This window comes from Chlorocebus sabaeus, chromosome 20 (genome assembly GCF_047675955.1).
Source record: "Chlorocebus sabaeus isolate Y175 chromosome 20, mChlSab1.0.hap1, whole genome shotgun sequence".
NCBI lineage: Eukaryota > Metazoa > Chordata > Mammalia > Primates > Cercopithecidae > Chlorocebus > Chlorocebus sabaeus.
Genome location: NC_132923.1, coordinates 43784879 through 43800771, shown reverse-complemented (window position 1 = coordinate 43800771; position 15893 = coordinate 43784879). Strand labels below are relative to the sequence as shown.

At 40.5% G+C, this 15893-nt stretch overlaps 2 protein-coding genes, 2 non-coding genes and 1 pseudogene across 5 annotated transcripts in view; 4 read left to right on the top strand and 1 right to left on the bottom strand.

Annotated features, from left to right (window-relative positions):
• The first annotated feature begins 676 nt into the window (after positions 1 to 676).
• RPL5 (ribosomal protein L5) lies at positions 677 to 11192 on the top strand. 2 transcript variants are annotated; one of them, XM_007977944.3, is made up of 8 exons: positions 677 to 807; positions 2099 to 2168; positions 2257 to 2372; positions 3510 to 3644; positions 5488 to 5690; positions 6750 to 6927; positions 9812 to 9900; positions 11032 to 11192. In XM_007977944.3, the coding sequence occupies exons 1-8, from the start codon at positions 805 to 807 to the stop codon at positions 11129 to 11131; spliced, it is 894 nt and encodes a 297-aa protein (XP_007976135.1). In that variant the 5' UTR covers positions 677 to 804; the 3' UTR covers positions 11132 to 11192. The 2 variants fall into 2 exon arrangements, with proteins under 2 accessions (XP_007976135.1, XP_072864675.1); XM_073008574.1 differs by having other exon boundaries at positions 700 to 807; positions 6750 to 6928; positions 9816 to 9900.
• Positions 6583 to 6677, top strand: LOC119626426 (small nucleolar RNA SNORD21). The gene has a single exon (XR_005242587.1). It is a non-coding gene; the product is annotated as a small nucleolar RNA SNORD21 (small nucleolar RNA).
• On the top strand, positions 9983 to 10113 carry LOC119626435 (small nucleolar RNA SNORA66). Its single transcript, XR_005242590.1, has one exon. It is a non-coding gene; the product is annotated as a small nucleolar RNA SNORA66 (small nucleolar RNA).
• Positions 11193 to 11422: 230 nt separating the features above from the next.
• Positions 11423 to 15893, bottom strand: part of DIPK1A (divergent protein kinase domain 1A) — a 119957-nt gene continuing 115486 nt past the window's right edge. The window contains exon 5 of the mRNA XM_007977943.3: positions 11423 to 13436. Within this exon, the coding sequence (XP_007976134.2) occupies positions 12624 to 13436 (813 nt within the window). The 3' untranslated portion in view covers positions 11423 to 12623. The remainder of the gene's footprint in view (positions 13437 to 15893) is intronic.
• Positions 15009 to 15131, top strand: LOC119626474 (small nucleolar RNA SNORA51; annotated as a pseudogene).

Sequence of the window (15893 nt, the reverse complement as noted above, 5' to 3'; positions counted from 1 at the left end):
GAATTACAAGTTGGAATCAGAGGTAATTGGCATCCTAATTCTGATTTATCCTAGTGGCAGTGTTTTGGAGTCACTTAACCCTGTCATCCTGGTTGGCTGTACCTTATTCCAGCTCTGATGGTGAGCAGCTGATACCCTGCTAGGTGCTGGAGAGTCAGAGGTGGACATCAGGGCCCACCCTCGGAAAGTTCACAGTCTGTGGTGGGCTGAAGCCGGTAGAAAGCTGCCGTAGGAAGGCAGATGAGTGGCCCCTATCCCAGGCTTGGGGCTCTCAGGGAAGGCTTCCTGGGGGTGAGATGGGAGGGTGGGTCCGTTTGCTCTTGGACCAGGATGAGTAGCCCAGAGAAGGCAAGAGGGCTCCCAAGCAAACTTGCCCTATTTAATTTTTTTTTCCTGCTTAGAAAAGCAAAATACGTTTGTTATGAACAAAACAAAACAGAACAAAACAGAACAAAACAAAACAAAACAAAACAAAACAAAACAAAACAAAACAAAACAACGCTGTAGCAAAGAAAGCGAAAGGCTCCACTAATCCTCCCTGCTCCTCCTCACCGCACGGATCCTGTGAGATACCCCGAGCGTTGGAACCTTGACAGCTTGTGCAGGCATTCACCCTCCTGCCAGCAGGGGGCGGAACGTAAAACGCTTTGTGGCCGACGCCTTCTCTCTTCCACACGTCACTGGCGTGACTGCCTGCGCTACATACTGCGCCTGCGCAGGGGCTGTGGCCCTTTTACCCCCCTCTAGCGCCGCTGGGCCTGCAGGTCTCTGTCCAGCCGGGGACGCCGGTCTCTGTTCCGCAGGATGGTGAGTTTATGCCTCGGTCTCGGGGCTCTAGATACACGGAGGTTCCCTTTTCTTGCCCGTACGCCAGTCTAGGGCCGGTGTCGCGCGTCGCAGGGGCCGGATGGCATTAGATTGCCGGCTGTGACTAGGTCGAGGTGCAGCTCCCAGCGTGGCCTTAAATGGCTGCCGCCCGGTGCGCGAACTTGGGGGGAGGGGTTGGCGAAGAAGGGTAGCGAGAGCTTGGACTGCGGATTGGGGAGAAGGGTGAGTTTAGATGGCCTGAGTGGGGATACTGCCGTCTAGTGTGAGGGGGCCCTGGCAAGCGGCCTGGCGTGAGAGGTCGCAAGCAGTCGGCCTCAGCCTAGCTGGAGAACGCCGGAATGGAGGGGGGCTGCAGGTCCTCGGGCCCCGCTCGAGCTCCGAGTACCGAGTACTTCGTAGCTTTTCCGGGAGAATGTCGGAGCCGGCGAGTCTTTTAGGAAGCTTGTGCTGGTGGGCCAAGCAAGTGGCTTTTAAGCCAAAATTGTCAGTGGAGCTTGGAGGCGGAGGTGTTCCTGGGCCCCGGAAACTCCTTTAACGTGGAATACGTGCCTCCTGCCTCTTCCTCTGGAGGCCGTCGTTGGATGAGTTATTAATTATTGGGGTAGGGCCCCAAGGGTGGGATGAAATGTTGCTTTAGCTGATGGGGAACAGTGCTGTTTTAGTGGGGAATTATTGCTGAATGTGCTCTTACCCAGTTAAGCTTTGTGGCAGGTAATTTAGGCTTTTGAAAAACGTACGTGGGAAGCGAGAGAGGTATGTAGTTGTTATTTGAGGCTAGATTTTCGAAGTGGGACACAGCGTGTTCCGAACAGACTGACGTTTGGCGCCACTGACTGCTGTCTAGAGCAGTGCTTCGCAAAAGTTTGGCACAGTTGCTGGTGCTGGTCCTCGAAGAAAGAAGTACGGAAATTGAGAGCGTTTAAAACCTTTTGAAAGCAATGTAACAATAATTTTATACTTTTAAATGTAATAATTTGGATCTGCATTTTGTATGTTTATTCCATATTTCTCTAATGATTCGTTTTTATTGTGTTTTATAAAACTATCAGTCTGTGACATGGAAAGTAGAGGAAAAACATTCTTGAACCCTAGTTGCTTGTGAAACATGGGATTCTGCAAGTGACTGTTTTTGCTCTTGAAGTTCGAGTGTTATTTTGTTACATGGTTAATTCATGTCAAAAGTGTTATTTTGTTACATGGTTAATTCATGTCAAAAGTATCATAGGCTAAGACATTATCAAAGTTTTAATAACATCCTTTTTTCTTTAAGGGGTTTGTTAAAGTTGTTAAGAATAAGGCCTACTTTAAGAGATACCAAGTGAAATTTAGAAGACGACGAGGTACTGTCACCTTTTTGTGTTTACAATATTAATCTGCTTTGCAGATGCAGTGGAATATCCTTTCTAAAATTACTTTTTTCTTTCTCAGAGGGTAAAACTGATTACTATGCTCGGAAACGCTTGGTGATACAGGATAAAAATAAATACAACACACCCAAATACAGGATGATAGTTCGTGTAACAAACAGAGATATCATCTGTCAGGTAAGTTATATTCTAGACATTCCCCCCCTTTTTTTTTTAATGCTAGAGAAATTGTGCTTGGGAAGCAAAGCACATCGTGTGTGTGTTAGAAGGGCTGTCTAGCACCTCCAAAAGCATTCAGTGAATAATTTCTTTTCCTTTTAGTAAGTCTAGAATTGGAGCCTGGGAAATTGGTGCTTTAAAAAATGCTCTTGGTTGGGCGCGGTGGCTCATGCCTGTAATCCCAGCACTTTGGAAAGATTGCTTGAGCCCAGGAGTTTCAGACCAGCCTGGGCAATATAGTGAGAGTTTGTCTTCACAAAAAATGTAAGAAAATTAGCTGGGCATGGTGGGGCGCGCCTGTAGTCCCAGCCACTCAGTGGAAGGATTGTTTGAGCCCTGAGGTTGAGGCTGCAGTGAAGTGAGATCACACCACTGCCCTCCAACCTAGGCGACAGAGCAAGAGACTGATTTGTTTTATATGTGTGGGATGGGGAGATTAGAAGCAAGTAAGAAGTTCTTGCCCATCCCAATTCCAGTAGAAGAATAGGGTTTGTCCTTATTTTTCCTATATGGCCTTGTATGCCACTTAACCACTGAAGAGGTAGTTGCGAGTTAAATAGGGCTTTAAGCTTGTTCTGCTTATTCTTTGAAATAGGTTTTAATAAAATATACAAAGGTGGCTCCCGCATGAAAGACCTTTAGGAAGTGTCAGTTTGCTCTTGTACCAGGAGCACTCTCACTGGACTCTGAAAGCTAGAATCCTGGGCTTTTACAACTAGGAGAAATTCTGAGAGTTAACAGTTATTGATATTTTGTAGCAGGTAGGCACACCTGTGTTCTGGGCCAATAATTTGTTGATTGTGAAGGCATTGTCTTCCTCCGTACCCAAGTTCAGATGACTAAACATTAGGTTCCTGAGACTTTGCCGAATTTAGTTATGTTTAGTTCAAAAGATGATTGAAATATTTGGATATTCCTCTTTGACTTTTTAAGTACCTCTAATTTACTAGTAACCCAGCTAAGAGTCTTAAGCATTGTAAGTGATGCACATTTATGTCCATCAATGTTTTTTTTATTCCTTTGAAAAGAAATCATTAAGATGTAATGAGAGAGTGAAAGCAACAGATTACTAACCTAGTTTTTCTCTTACTATAGATTGCTTATGCCCGTATAGAGGGGGATATGATAGTCTGCGCAGCATATGCACACGAACTGCCAAAATATGGTGTGAAGGTTGGCCTGACAAACTATGCTGCAGCATATTGTACTGGCCTGCTGCTGGCCCGCAGGGTATGTACAAGATGACTTTAATTGATGTAGTTTGCGGCTCATTGCTTGGAGAGTTTTCTGTAAGATGTCTGTAAATGGATAAGATAGCTTCAGTTGTGCTTCAGGAGAGTGCCTGCTTCCAGTTTTCTGCCCTGTTTATGGATCTATCTAGGTCAGCTCTTCCCAATAAACTTTTCTGCAATGACACAAATCTGTAATTTGCTGTCCAGTGGTTTTGCCACTAGCAACCTGCGGCTGTTGAGTTCCAGCAGTATATAAACTTGTATTTGAAAATCTACTTGGCTGGGCACGGTGGCTCAAGCCTGTAATCCCAGCACTTTGGGAGGCCGAGATGGGCGGATCACGAGGTCAGGAGATCGAGGCCATCCTGACTAACATGGTGAAACCCCATCTCTACTAAAAAAAAATAGAAAAAACTAGCCCGGCATGGTGGTGGGCACCTGTAGACCCAGCTACTCAGGAGGCTGAGGCAGGAGAATGGCGTAAACCCGGGAGGTGGAGCTTGCAGTGAGCTGAGATCCGGCCACTGCAGCCTGGGTAACAGAGCGAGACTCCGTCTCAGAAAAAAAAAAAAAAGAAAATCTACTTGTAGCTAGTGACTACTTGCTACTTAGGTATACATTCTGGATGTTGGCAAATATTAAAAATGCAGACTTGTGGGAACTCCACTCTAGACCCTCTGGAATCTGTATTTTGATAGTATGTACCAAGTGATTTATATGCACATTAAAACTGGAGAATCTTGACTGGGCGCAGTAGCTCAAGCCTATAATCCCAGCACTTTGGGAGGCCGAGAACGGTGGGTCACTTGAGGTTAGGAGTTTGACTAGCCTGGCCAGCATGGTGAAGCCCTGTCTCTACTAAAAAAAATAGGAAAAAAAAAAAAAAAGCTGGGCATGATGGTGTGTGTGTGTGCTGGTAGTCCCAACTACTTGGGAGGCTGAGGCAGGAGACTCACTTGAACCCAGAAGGCAGAGGTTGCAGTGAGCTGAGATCACGCCATTGCACTCCAGGAGCAAAACTCCGTCTCAAAAAAAAAAAAAAAGAATCTTAGTGTTTTGGAGAGTGGTCATTGATAGGAAGATTGATTTTTGTTCTAAACATTTTTCCATCTGGTTGGCAGTGTTTGCTACATATGCTCTTATTTTGCTAGCAGATGAAGATGGGATTTTGCCTTGTTTTTATTATCTCAGTTTTTGACCTGGTTTTGCAATGGAATTGTTAAGCATGTGCATCAAGGTTGATGACACAACTCACATCATTGGTTATAAACAACGTTTGAATGGAGAGGACATTGTCATGAGGACAATTTGGTTTAAAGGCACTACTTGTGGAACCATACCTAGGCGACTGTGTACCAGCAGAGGAGTGGCTCAGGTTAACATAATGTAGTTGGTCTGAGCCACGAATGATGCTCCTTTTGTCCAGGATTTTACCCTTAAAATTTTACTCCAGATTAAGTTAAATTACATGTTATGGCATCAAAATATTTAGTTGATGAATTATTCTAAGCAAATATACTGGATGTGGAGATAACCTCCCTGAGTAAGTGTAAGAATCAAATTTATGCATTTTCATTGATTGCTGCATAAGTCAAGTGTGGACATGTAGCAAAAATGCAGAAGTCATAAAACAAAATTGTTTCAGGTGAAATTGAATGTTTTAAGATTCTTTTTATAGCATTTAAAAATTCATGACCAAGTGGATCTGGTGAAAGGGGTGGGTGTGGAAGGAAATTTTCTTTTCCAGATGTCAGTGGTCCTTACGGTTATGACATAAGCTATTTTAATTTTAGAACAGCTTGAATAATTCAAACCAGCATTTACGTTGGTTTCTTTAATAGCTTCTCAATAGGTTTGGCATGGACAAGATCTATGAAGGCCAAGTGGAGGTAACTGGCGATGAATACAATGTGGAAAGCATTGATGGTCAGCCAGGTGCCTTTACCTGCTATTTGGATGCAGGCCTTGCCAGAACTACCACTGGCAATAAAGTTTTTGGCGCCCTGAAGGGAGCTGTGGATGGAGGCTTGTCTATCCCTCACAGGTAAGAATACTATTTAAGATCTTGGTGCCTGGATTCTGGTACTTCCCTGTTTTTAACTAGTTGGGTTGTGGGGATAACTGAATTAAAGTAGCTATCATTGAATGCCTCCTGTATGCCTAGGTACCATGCAGGAGATACCTGGTAGGGCAGGAGGGAATTATAGCCCATTTTATAAATTAAGAGTCAGAGGCTCAGAGTTATTTGTCCAGGTTTTTCGGGCCAGTTAAAGAGATGGGATTGAAACCACTACCTTTTGCATATGACTTAATTTTTATTAGCAATGAGCAACTCCATCCTCTTTCTCCATGTACTTTTTTTTTCAATCACAATAAAAATGATTTGCTGAATTATGCAAAAAGGTGGATCCTAGAATTTGATAAGGAGTTTGAGGAAAAGGCTTATGAGAGATATCTAAACCTGCAACTAGGAATAAGATTGTAGGCCATTTTGGGAAGTTAAGTAGGTTAATTTGTAGTTCTATTGGTTTAATGGTATTTTTTATTGTTGAGTCTGTGCATCTTGATTTATTAACTTCTTAGGAATATTTTAGTATTTGGTGATTTAACCAAGAAATAGTAATTTTTGGTAAGCCTAAAATACAGCCCAACTGAAATTTTGCATTTATGATGTGGAGGTGGGTGGGGGGAGTTAGTTGCAAGTACACCAAGAGCATTCTCACTTGACAATTTCATTAACTGTGATCTTGGACAAATCACTTACTTATTCCCATATACCCACTGAAAATTAAAGGATTTAGAGTATAAGTTTTGAAACTCCTTCCTGTGCTAATGTGCTGGATAACTAATTTTGCATGGTAGAAAGCCTTGGTAATGGCTTTTAAAGGTGTTTGTAGCATGAATTTCATTTCTGTCCTGGAATTCAGAGATGAGCTGCTGAATGATGATATCCCACTAACTGAGCAGTCAGTAGTTGGTCCTTTGGTTGCATATGATGCGATAATTGTTTCAAGACGGGACTGATGGCAGCTACTGAAGTAAATTCTTACTAGTAAACTAAGTTAAGTGAGTCTATATTAAAATATGAATAACTTTATTTTAGTACCAAACGATTCCCCGGTTATGATTCTGAAAGCAAGGAATTTAATGCAGAAGTACACCGGAAGCACATCATGGGCCAGAATGTTGCAGATTATATGCGCTACTTAATGGAAGAAGATGAAGATGCTTACAAGAAACAGTTCTCTCAATACATAAAGAACAGTGTAACTCCAGACATGGTAAAACATTTACCTAAAAATGTCTATATTGGTTAATTTATAGAAATAGGTTTATTACTTGTTTTGGGGGCAGGTAACATTGTTATATAGGTATGTTTCAGGGTAGTACTGAGCTAGACGTGTCAGCATTCTTTTAGTAATCTTTTAGATCCTCAGGTGTGGGAGACTTCAAGTATATGAAGATTTGGCTACCTTTTATGCTTTGGCTGTTACGTATTTGTAGATGTCATTCCTGTAATCATAGTTGTAATCTGCTTTGTTTGATAGGAGGTGCTAGATAATAAACTTCACTTATTTGGTACCATCTGGGAGGGAAGCTCTTCGTAGCATATGTGTGCTATATTCTGGGCTTTCCAATTATCTCAGACATGTACACAGGAAGAGATTTGATCACTGGGTTTGCATGATGTTGTAGAAATGAGGGGAGTCATGTATGCAAGAACCAGTCCCAAAGTGCTGGGCTTACAGATGAGAGCCATTGTGCCTGACCCAAGTCCTTTTTTGTTAGTGTGTAGTAGCTTCTATTTTGGATAAAAACAGAGTTGTAGTTGGGAAATGATCACTTTCTGTTATTTCTATGCTTTGGACACAGTGTAAAGGCTGAATAAATACATAGCTTGAGTTCTGAGTTAGGAAAAGAAGAGTAGTTTTTTATCAGTAATGTAGGTGCACGTTGATTTTTACTGCGTTATATGTCTTTGTTACTTACGACTTCATCCTGGTAAAGAAAAGAGGTCATTTACTTTTAGATTATGATTCTATTAGTCCTGAAAAATTTACTTCCTAACCTATATCTTGATGTAGTCATGTCATACTTGCTCAGAACTTTCAGACTCACAGTTTGTGCTTTCAGATGTTTACTTCCTAATGCTTTCCTGTATACATGCCTTCCTTCAGCTAGACTACTTTTTGGCTAACGTATTTTTCTAGCTGGCTCATTAATTTTATCTACAGTGGCCTCTATCCTTCAGTGTGCCTGCTGAAATCCTATGCAGACATCTGATGTGTCTCCAACAGGAAGTGGTCTTTACCTGATTCATGGCATTATCTACATGTCTACTTGTCTGATGTCTTGGAAGGAACTGGGTTGCTTAGATTTGTTGAATGACTATATATGAAGTCATCAAATGGATTCGTTATTTGTTAGTGAACAGCTATAGTAGAGTGCTAAAAGAGGTAGGGAAATTAACTTTCAAAATGGGTATAGGTAGTTGAGGTTTCAAATGCAGTGAGCATTTTTGCATTATTTTCGTTTACTAATAATCTTTATGCAAATACATGTAGTAATCACATCTCCACATTGAATGAATAATTTTAGAGACCTGGATTACTATGACATAGTCTGTAGTGGGCCATAATTATTAGGTATTCAGAGAGTTGCAGCTTTTTTTTTTTTTCCATTGAGTTTTAGAACAAAATTGCCCTGGCAGGGCATGGTAGCTCACTCCTGTAATCCCTGGACTTGGGAGGCCGAGGCGGGCAGATCACTTGAGGTCAGGAGTTCGAGACCAGCCTTGCCAATATGGTGAAACCCTGTCTCTGCTAAAAATACAAAAAGTAGCTGGGCATGGTGGCTCACTCCTGTAATCCCAGTGACTCAGGTGGCTGAGGCAGAAGAATTGCTGGAATCCTGGAGGTGGAGGTTGCACTGAGCTGGGATTGCGCTACTGCACTCCAGCCTGGGCAACAGAGCGAGACTTTGTGTCAAAAAACAAACCAAAAAATTGCCCAATAACATACCTAATCGGTTGGCTTTTCAGGAAAATTTCTGACGTCTTTCTGGTCCTAGAGGCCTTATGTTACCACCAGATACTAGGGATTGGTAGTAGTGAAAGACAGAAGAGGTCCTTGGTACATAATGCTGGGAATTACTTTAAAAGGCCTGTGAAATAAAGATGGAAAACAAAAGCCTAGGGATTGTGGGATGACAGATGAATTTGCTTGTTGGCCTGTATCCAGTCCTTGGTCTCAGTTAAGCTATGTCAGTGTTGTGACTCTTGGTCACATACATTCATCATCTTAACTGATACTTTTGGCACTGGTTCTTGAATGAAAGAATCTAGGCCAGACAGCATTTTAAAATGAGAAGCGCAATATTTCTGCCGACAAAAATTTGATTTAGAGTGACTCAAGAAGTGTGGCTGAATTTCTCAGAAGTACCTGCAGATTTTTCTTTTTCTTTTCTTATTTATTTTTTTGAGGCAGGATCTTGTTCTGTTCTGTTGCCCAGGTTGGGGTGCAATGGCACAATTATAGCTCATTGCAACTTCAAACTTCTGGGCTCAAGCAATCCTCCCACCTCAGGCTCCCGAGGTAGCTGGGGTTATAGGTGTGCATCACCATGCCCTGGTAATTTTTTTTTTTTTTTTTTTTTTTTTAGTTTTTGGTAGAGATGAGGTCTGATTCTGTCACCTAGGCTGGGGGTCCAGTGAGCTGTGATTGTGCCACTGCAGCCTTGACTTCCTGGACTCAAGTGTAGTTCTGTAGCTGGGACTACAGGTGCATGCCACCATTAATAATTGCCACTTGGCTAATTAGTTTTTTTTGTGGAGACAGGTCTCACTGTGTTGCCTTAGCTGGTCTCAAACTCCTGGGCTCAAGTGATCCTCCCACTTCAGACTCCCAAAGTGCTTGAGATTACAGGCATGAACCACCACACCTGACCTGATTTTTTTTTTCTTAAGATGGAGTTGTATGAATAGCGATAATTCACATTGCACAAGGCAAAAATTGGGAATTTATTAGAAGTTAGTGTTTACCAACATTGATTTAGTTTAGTTCCTTTTGAGAATCTGACTTAGAAGGACAAAATAAGTTATGGTTGCATTAATATAGTAGGGCGTATGAAATGAAACCAAGTACTGTTTGCTTTCCTTTGTTTCAGATGGAGGAGATGTATAAGAAAGCTCACGCTGCTATACGAGAGAATCCAGTCTATGAAAAGAAGCCCAAGAAAGAAGTTAAAAAGAAGAGGTACGTCTTTTTTTTTTTTTTTTTGTCTTTTCAAGAAAACAGGTTGGGAGTGGTTCCCACGTGGGGCAGACTTGGTGTAATTGTGCAAACTCGATCACTAGCTCTGCATGATGTGGCAGAAGCGAAGGGAACCAGGTTTGCAAAAGTAACTGTGGTGATAGAAATGTGTTAGCCTCAGACACTACTGAGGTGGCTTTCTATCCTAGTACAGTCTAAGTACTGGTTACTGCATTTTTTATTGGCTGACAAAAAAGTTGCTTTTTGTTGCTCTTTCATGTTTTGATCTTTAAATGGAATAGAAAGTAATACTTGATGAACATGTAAGCATAAAGTGATGTGATGGCCTACAAATACAATGTGTAGTAATCAGTGTATTTAACATTCACCTCAAATACTTAACACTTTGTGGCAAGAACATTTGAAATTTATTCTCTTAATTGTGAAGCGTACAATACTCTATATTATCATGCTGTGCAACAGAACTAAAAAAAACCCATATTCCTCCAGTTGGAGGTTTTATACTTGACTATCTGCCCATTCTTTGCACCCACCACCCCCACCAACCTCTGTAACCACCATTCTTCTCTCTACTTCTGTGAGTTACATTGTTTTAGATTCTATATGAATATGATGTATTTGTCTTTTTGTGCCTGGCTTACTTCACTGAGCACAATATTCTCCACTTCCATTCATGTTGCAAATGACAATTTCCATCTTTTTTAAAGACTGAGTAATACTCCATTATGTATATGTATACCACATTTCCTTTATCCATTTATCTGTTGTTATTAATATATAGTGCTGCAGTGAACATGGGAGTGCCACTCTCTTGGACAAACTGATTTCAAAACATTTGGGCAAATAACTAGAAGTGGGATTGCTGGATCTAACATGTCTTCTATTTGACTTTTGACCCTGTGGTAGTAGGACATTACAGAAGTTGGGGTTTGGGAAAGTTAGCTTAAGATCATACATAAGTAAATGTATTTGAACTTGGATTATTTAGCCTCCTTGTGATTGCAAAGTCTTGAATATTCTCTTAAAATAAACTTTATTAAAATTAAAATTTTAAATTATTCTCTATTCTCTTCAGTTATGGTTTAAAAAAATATATATTCCTATCTTTTGTAGGTGGAACCGTCCCAAAATGTCCCTTGCTCAGAAGAAGGATCGGGTAGCTCAAAAGAAGGCAAGCTTCCTCAGAGCTCAGGAGCGGGCTGCTGAGAGCTAAACCAAACAATTTTCTATGATGATTTTTCAGATAAAGATAATAAACTTACAGACAGAAACTACTTCTGTGTTAAGCTCTTATTCTTACGAACCTTATAGGAAATACCCTGAAATATTTTATAAAAGCAAAGGAGTTGACAGGTTTTTTCCTTCAAGAAAACAAGCGTAACTTTTTAAGAAAAAATTATTTCTTGGGCTTCTGTTTTACCTGACAGGAGTCATTATCCCTTATGTTGTATGATGAACAGCTCTTAAAAATCTGGCAAGCAACAGACCAGCCATCACTGGGAAATATTTCTTCCATCCATTTATTATAACCAGATGATTAATGGGAAAAGTACCTTAAAGTAAACAAAACTGGTGCTAATCCATGGCGTTGAAGGAAAGTTTTGAGAGAAAGCTGTCCAGTGAAGGTCACAGATTTTTAACACATCCACTTTAAGTAGGTGAAACCTTTGAGCAGAAAATACTGGATCTTTTCTCCAAAAGGTGTTTAATTTTATGGAGATGATGAAAGGTACATGCCAAATCTGAGTATATGTGTGAAAATATGAAAGGAGCAAATATTAAACCTTGAATATCAAGTTTACATGGGGAAAAAAAACATTAGATGAATACATTTACATGCCTCTTTAAGAAATAGCCCTTTGGCCCACAGAATATATACTGTTTGAAAATGGAAAGTTATTCTTAAAAGTCTGCTATAATTTATTTTAGTCTTGCACTTACAGTCCCACTTGCATAAAGATCAAAGTCAGGATATGTGGATCTTGATTGGGCCTTAAGATGTCAGTTTTGAAGGGCTCAAGTCAGCTGTGTAATACTAAGATGGGCCCTTTGAATCTTTAGGAAAGTTCATCCATTTTCAGTCAATAAAATTGGTGTATTGTCAAGTATAAGATTTCTTGAAGTAAGCCACTTGAAACATTGTGAAGCTACACATAACAGCTGATGGCTGAATGAGGTTAAAAATGGGTGTATAAGTCTTTAATAGAATAAACCATGCTATTAACCCAACATCTGTTCATAAAGGAGCAAGTTTAACCTGCTTTGCAGTCTTAATTTCTGTTAATGTGCAAACTTTACCATGCTAAGACATTAGTAAATTTATAAATTTTCTTGTTGAACAGCAGCTTCAATGCAAACACAATGTTTCCAGCATTGGTATTTTGGCTAAGGTAAATCTACAGATGACTCACTGTTGATGTTTATGGAATGAGGCTTTTCACAGCATTGGTTTTTAAAGTCAGTCAAAATAGTTAAATAATGAACATCGGAGATGTAACAGGGCTTCTAAAAGGGCAGGAATGACATCTTGGGGACCTGTTGATCTTACACCTGCCATTACTTCAGTAATCGCATACTGGTGGCTTCTCAGGCCTGGGGGAAGGAGTTTTGTGTAACTGGCAGGAATCTGAAGCCATTTTTTTAATGCTCAAAATTGTTCTTTAAAAGTGGCAAGTTTCTTAAAATTGTAACTATGTCCAAATGAACTAAGAGTCATTAGTGTAGGAAATTTTCTTCCACAATAATGTTTTTAGGTTATTTAGTATCAAAGAATGTTCCATTTCCATTTGATTTGCTGTGACTTTGAGAGCAATACAAGAATAAAGCTGCTTTTCTAATTCTTCACGAATTTCACTTGGAGCACCACGCAGTAGGTAGTCTTTGAGTAACTGACAGGCTTTTGCCAAGTTTGGTTGTATCACTTCTGAAGTACACTTCATTGTACTCTGATCACAGCTAGTTCTACAATCTGTGCCATAGACACAGTCCAAATCAGACTCACAGTGACGATCCTTAATAAGTTCTTTCAGGTTTGTCTCTGGCACAATTTTTCTCATATCCACCATTTTCAAATCATACTTATCATTATATCCTAGGTTTTTGGCACTAGTATCGCACATGAGGAAATTTCCATAGGGGCCATGGAAAACATCTTCCACAAATTCTAGAAGTCCTATGGCTATTTTTGCCTTTCTTGGCCATGATGGTGTGAACAGCTGATCCATGCTTCTTCTGAACCCAGATGGAATAAAAAGTTCAATGACCCAAGGAAGGCTTATTCCATAAAGAGAGGTATATTCAACACTTTCCATCACATACAGGTCACCACAGAATCCCATTAATTTGGGGGTATGTTCTTTATCTTGAAGTATCACCATGAGAAGAAATTCATTCAGTTGAAGAAGTGCCCATGCTGATTTTGCTTCTCCCAAGGAAACCTGGCCATCTTTGTCTCCATCAGCCACCGTCAAGATAAGATTAACCAGTTCAGAGAGGTTTCCTTGGTCACCCAATTTTGCCTGTCAAGAATTTGGCTAATTATACAGAAGGAATGAAAATATCTCCCATGCTATAACATACTAAGTTCCTTTATGGGCACTATTAACCATGCTAGAAATAATCGTACTGAATTCCCATAAAAGAACAATGTATTATATCTCCAAATATTTATGATGCTTCCTAAGTGAACTAGAACCATGCTTTATGTAACTGCAGTAAAACCCACTGAATACTTGTCTGTTTCTTAGGAAATGGCACTCTAACTCCCCTGTCCCCTTCAGGCCCTTTAGATAGTTAACCAACAAAGTAATTATTCCTCATTCATACATTAAAAAACCACCCCCTCATATGTGGACTTGAAAAATTGTACTGTAATGTACTTACATCAAAGTTATAATAAGGGTCAACTAAAAATTATTTTCTCTTTTGTTTAGAGATGGGGATCTCACTATGTTGTGCAGGCTGGTCTCAAACTCCTGGGCTCAGGTGATCCTCCTACCTCAGCCTCCCAAAGTGCTGGGATTACAGGCATGAGCCACCATGCCTGGCCTAATTATTTTATCCTATTTTGTCTTTATCACATTAATAATTATTTTGTTCAAGTAGTAGTATTATAATAATGAAGGTTAAAAAGTATTTCCCTGTTTCTCTGGGATAAAATAGTCTGAAATGCATGTAAAATGGCCAAATAAAAAATTTGAGTGAAAATAAAAGAGCAATGAAAATAAATTTTTTTTCCAAAACTTTCTTGTATTTCTATTTAATCTTTATAATAGTAGTTCTCTAAAGTAAAAAAAATAATTTGCAGAGTACCTTTTTTTTTTTTTTTTGCATGGGAGGAACTGCTGTGCTTTTTTTCCCATTAGTTTTAGTGATATGTAATAACTACAAATTTATGGGATACTGATGGGCGCAATTGCTCAAGCCTGTAATTCCAGCACTTTGGGAAGCCAAGGTGGGCAGAGAGCTTGAGCTCAGGAGTTCTAGACCAGCCTGGGCAACATGGTGAAACCCTGTCTCTGCTTTAAAAAAAAAAAAAAAAAATGTTGGGTGTGGTGACTCACGCCTGTAATCCCAGCACTTTGGGAGGCTGAGGCGGGTGGATCACCACGAGGTCAGAATTCGAGACCAGCCTCGCCAAAATCCCATCTCTACTAAAAATGGGAGTGAAATCTCATCTCTACTAAAAATACAAAAATTAGCCGAGTGTGGTGGCAGGTGCCTGTAATCCCAGCTGCTTGGGAGGCTGAAGCAGGAGAATTGCTTGAATCTGGGGGGCAAGGTTGCAATGAGCCGAGACCATGCCATTGCACTCCAGCCTGGGCAACAGAGCAAGACTCCATCTAAAAAAAAAAAAAACCTTAGCCAGGTGTGGTGGTGCGCCTGTGATCCCAGCTACTTGGCAGGCTGAGGCTGGAGGATGGCTTAAACCCCGGAGGCTGAGGCTGCAATGAGCCGAGATCATGCCACTTGCACACTCCAGCTTGGGCACGAGAGCAAGACCTTGCCAAAAAAACAACAAAAACCAAACCAAAACAAAAAAAAAACTGTCTTTAAAAAAAAGGCAGAAAACCAAACCAAAACAAAACCTAGGCCTTCTGGTGCTATCCCAAGCTGGGTTCTTCCACTGACTGTACAGAATGAGGAGGTAAACTCCCATGTGCAGCTCAGCCTAGGCCCTGTGCCTTATCTGTATTGTGCGTGGGAACACCCAGAAAAACAATTCATGGGATACAGAGTGATATTTCAATACACACATACAATGTGTAATGATCAAATCAAGGTAATTAGCATATTTATGTCTCAAACATTTATCATTGTGTTGTGAACATTCACAATCCTTTTAGTTTTTTGAAAATATACAAAAATTATTAATCTCTCTACCCTATAGTGCTATAGAACACTAGAACTTATTCTGCCTATCTAGCTGTAATTTTGAATCTGTTAACCAACCTCTCCTCCTCTCTGTACCCTTCCCAGCCTCTAATAACCACAATTCTGAGTATACTAATTTTATTTCACCTTTTTTGAATTAATTTTCATGTCAAACTGTACAGCACTCCGATTAATGAACTCCCTCCTCATATCTGGACAGTTTTAGCTATCATAAATAATGTTAAAGTAAACATTCTCCAATACAGATTTCTTTTCTTTTTTTTTTTTTTTTGAAACAGAGTCTCACTTTGTCGCCCAGGCTGGAGTGCAGTGGTGAGATCTTGGCTCACTGCAACCTTGACCTCCCAGGCTCAAGCAATCCTCGCACCTCAGCCTCTCAAAGTAGTTAGGACTACAGGCACATGCCACCACTCCTGGCTTATATATATATACACATATATATAGCTGAGGTCTTACTATGTTGCCCAGGCTGGACTTGAACTCCTGGGCTCAAGTGATCCTCCTGCCTTGGCCTCCCAAAGTGTTGGGATAACAGGCGTGAGCCACCATGCCCGGCCTCTTACAATTATTTCCTCAGGATG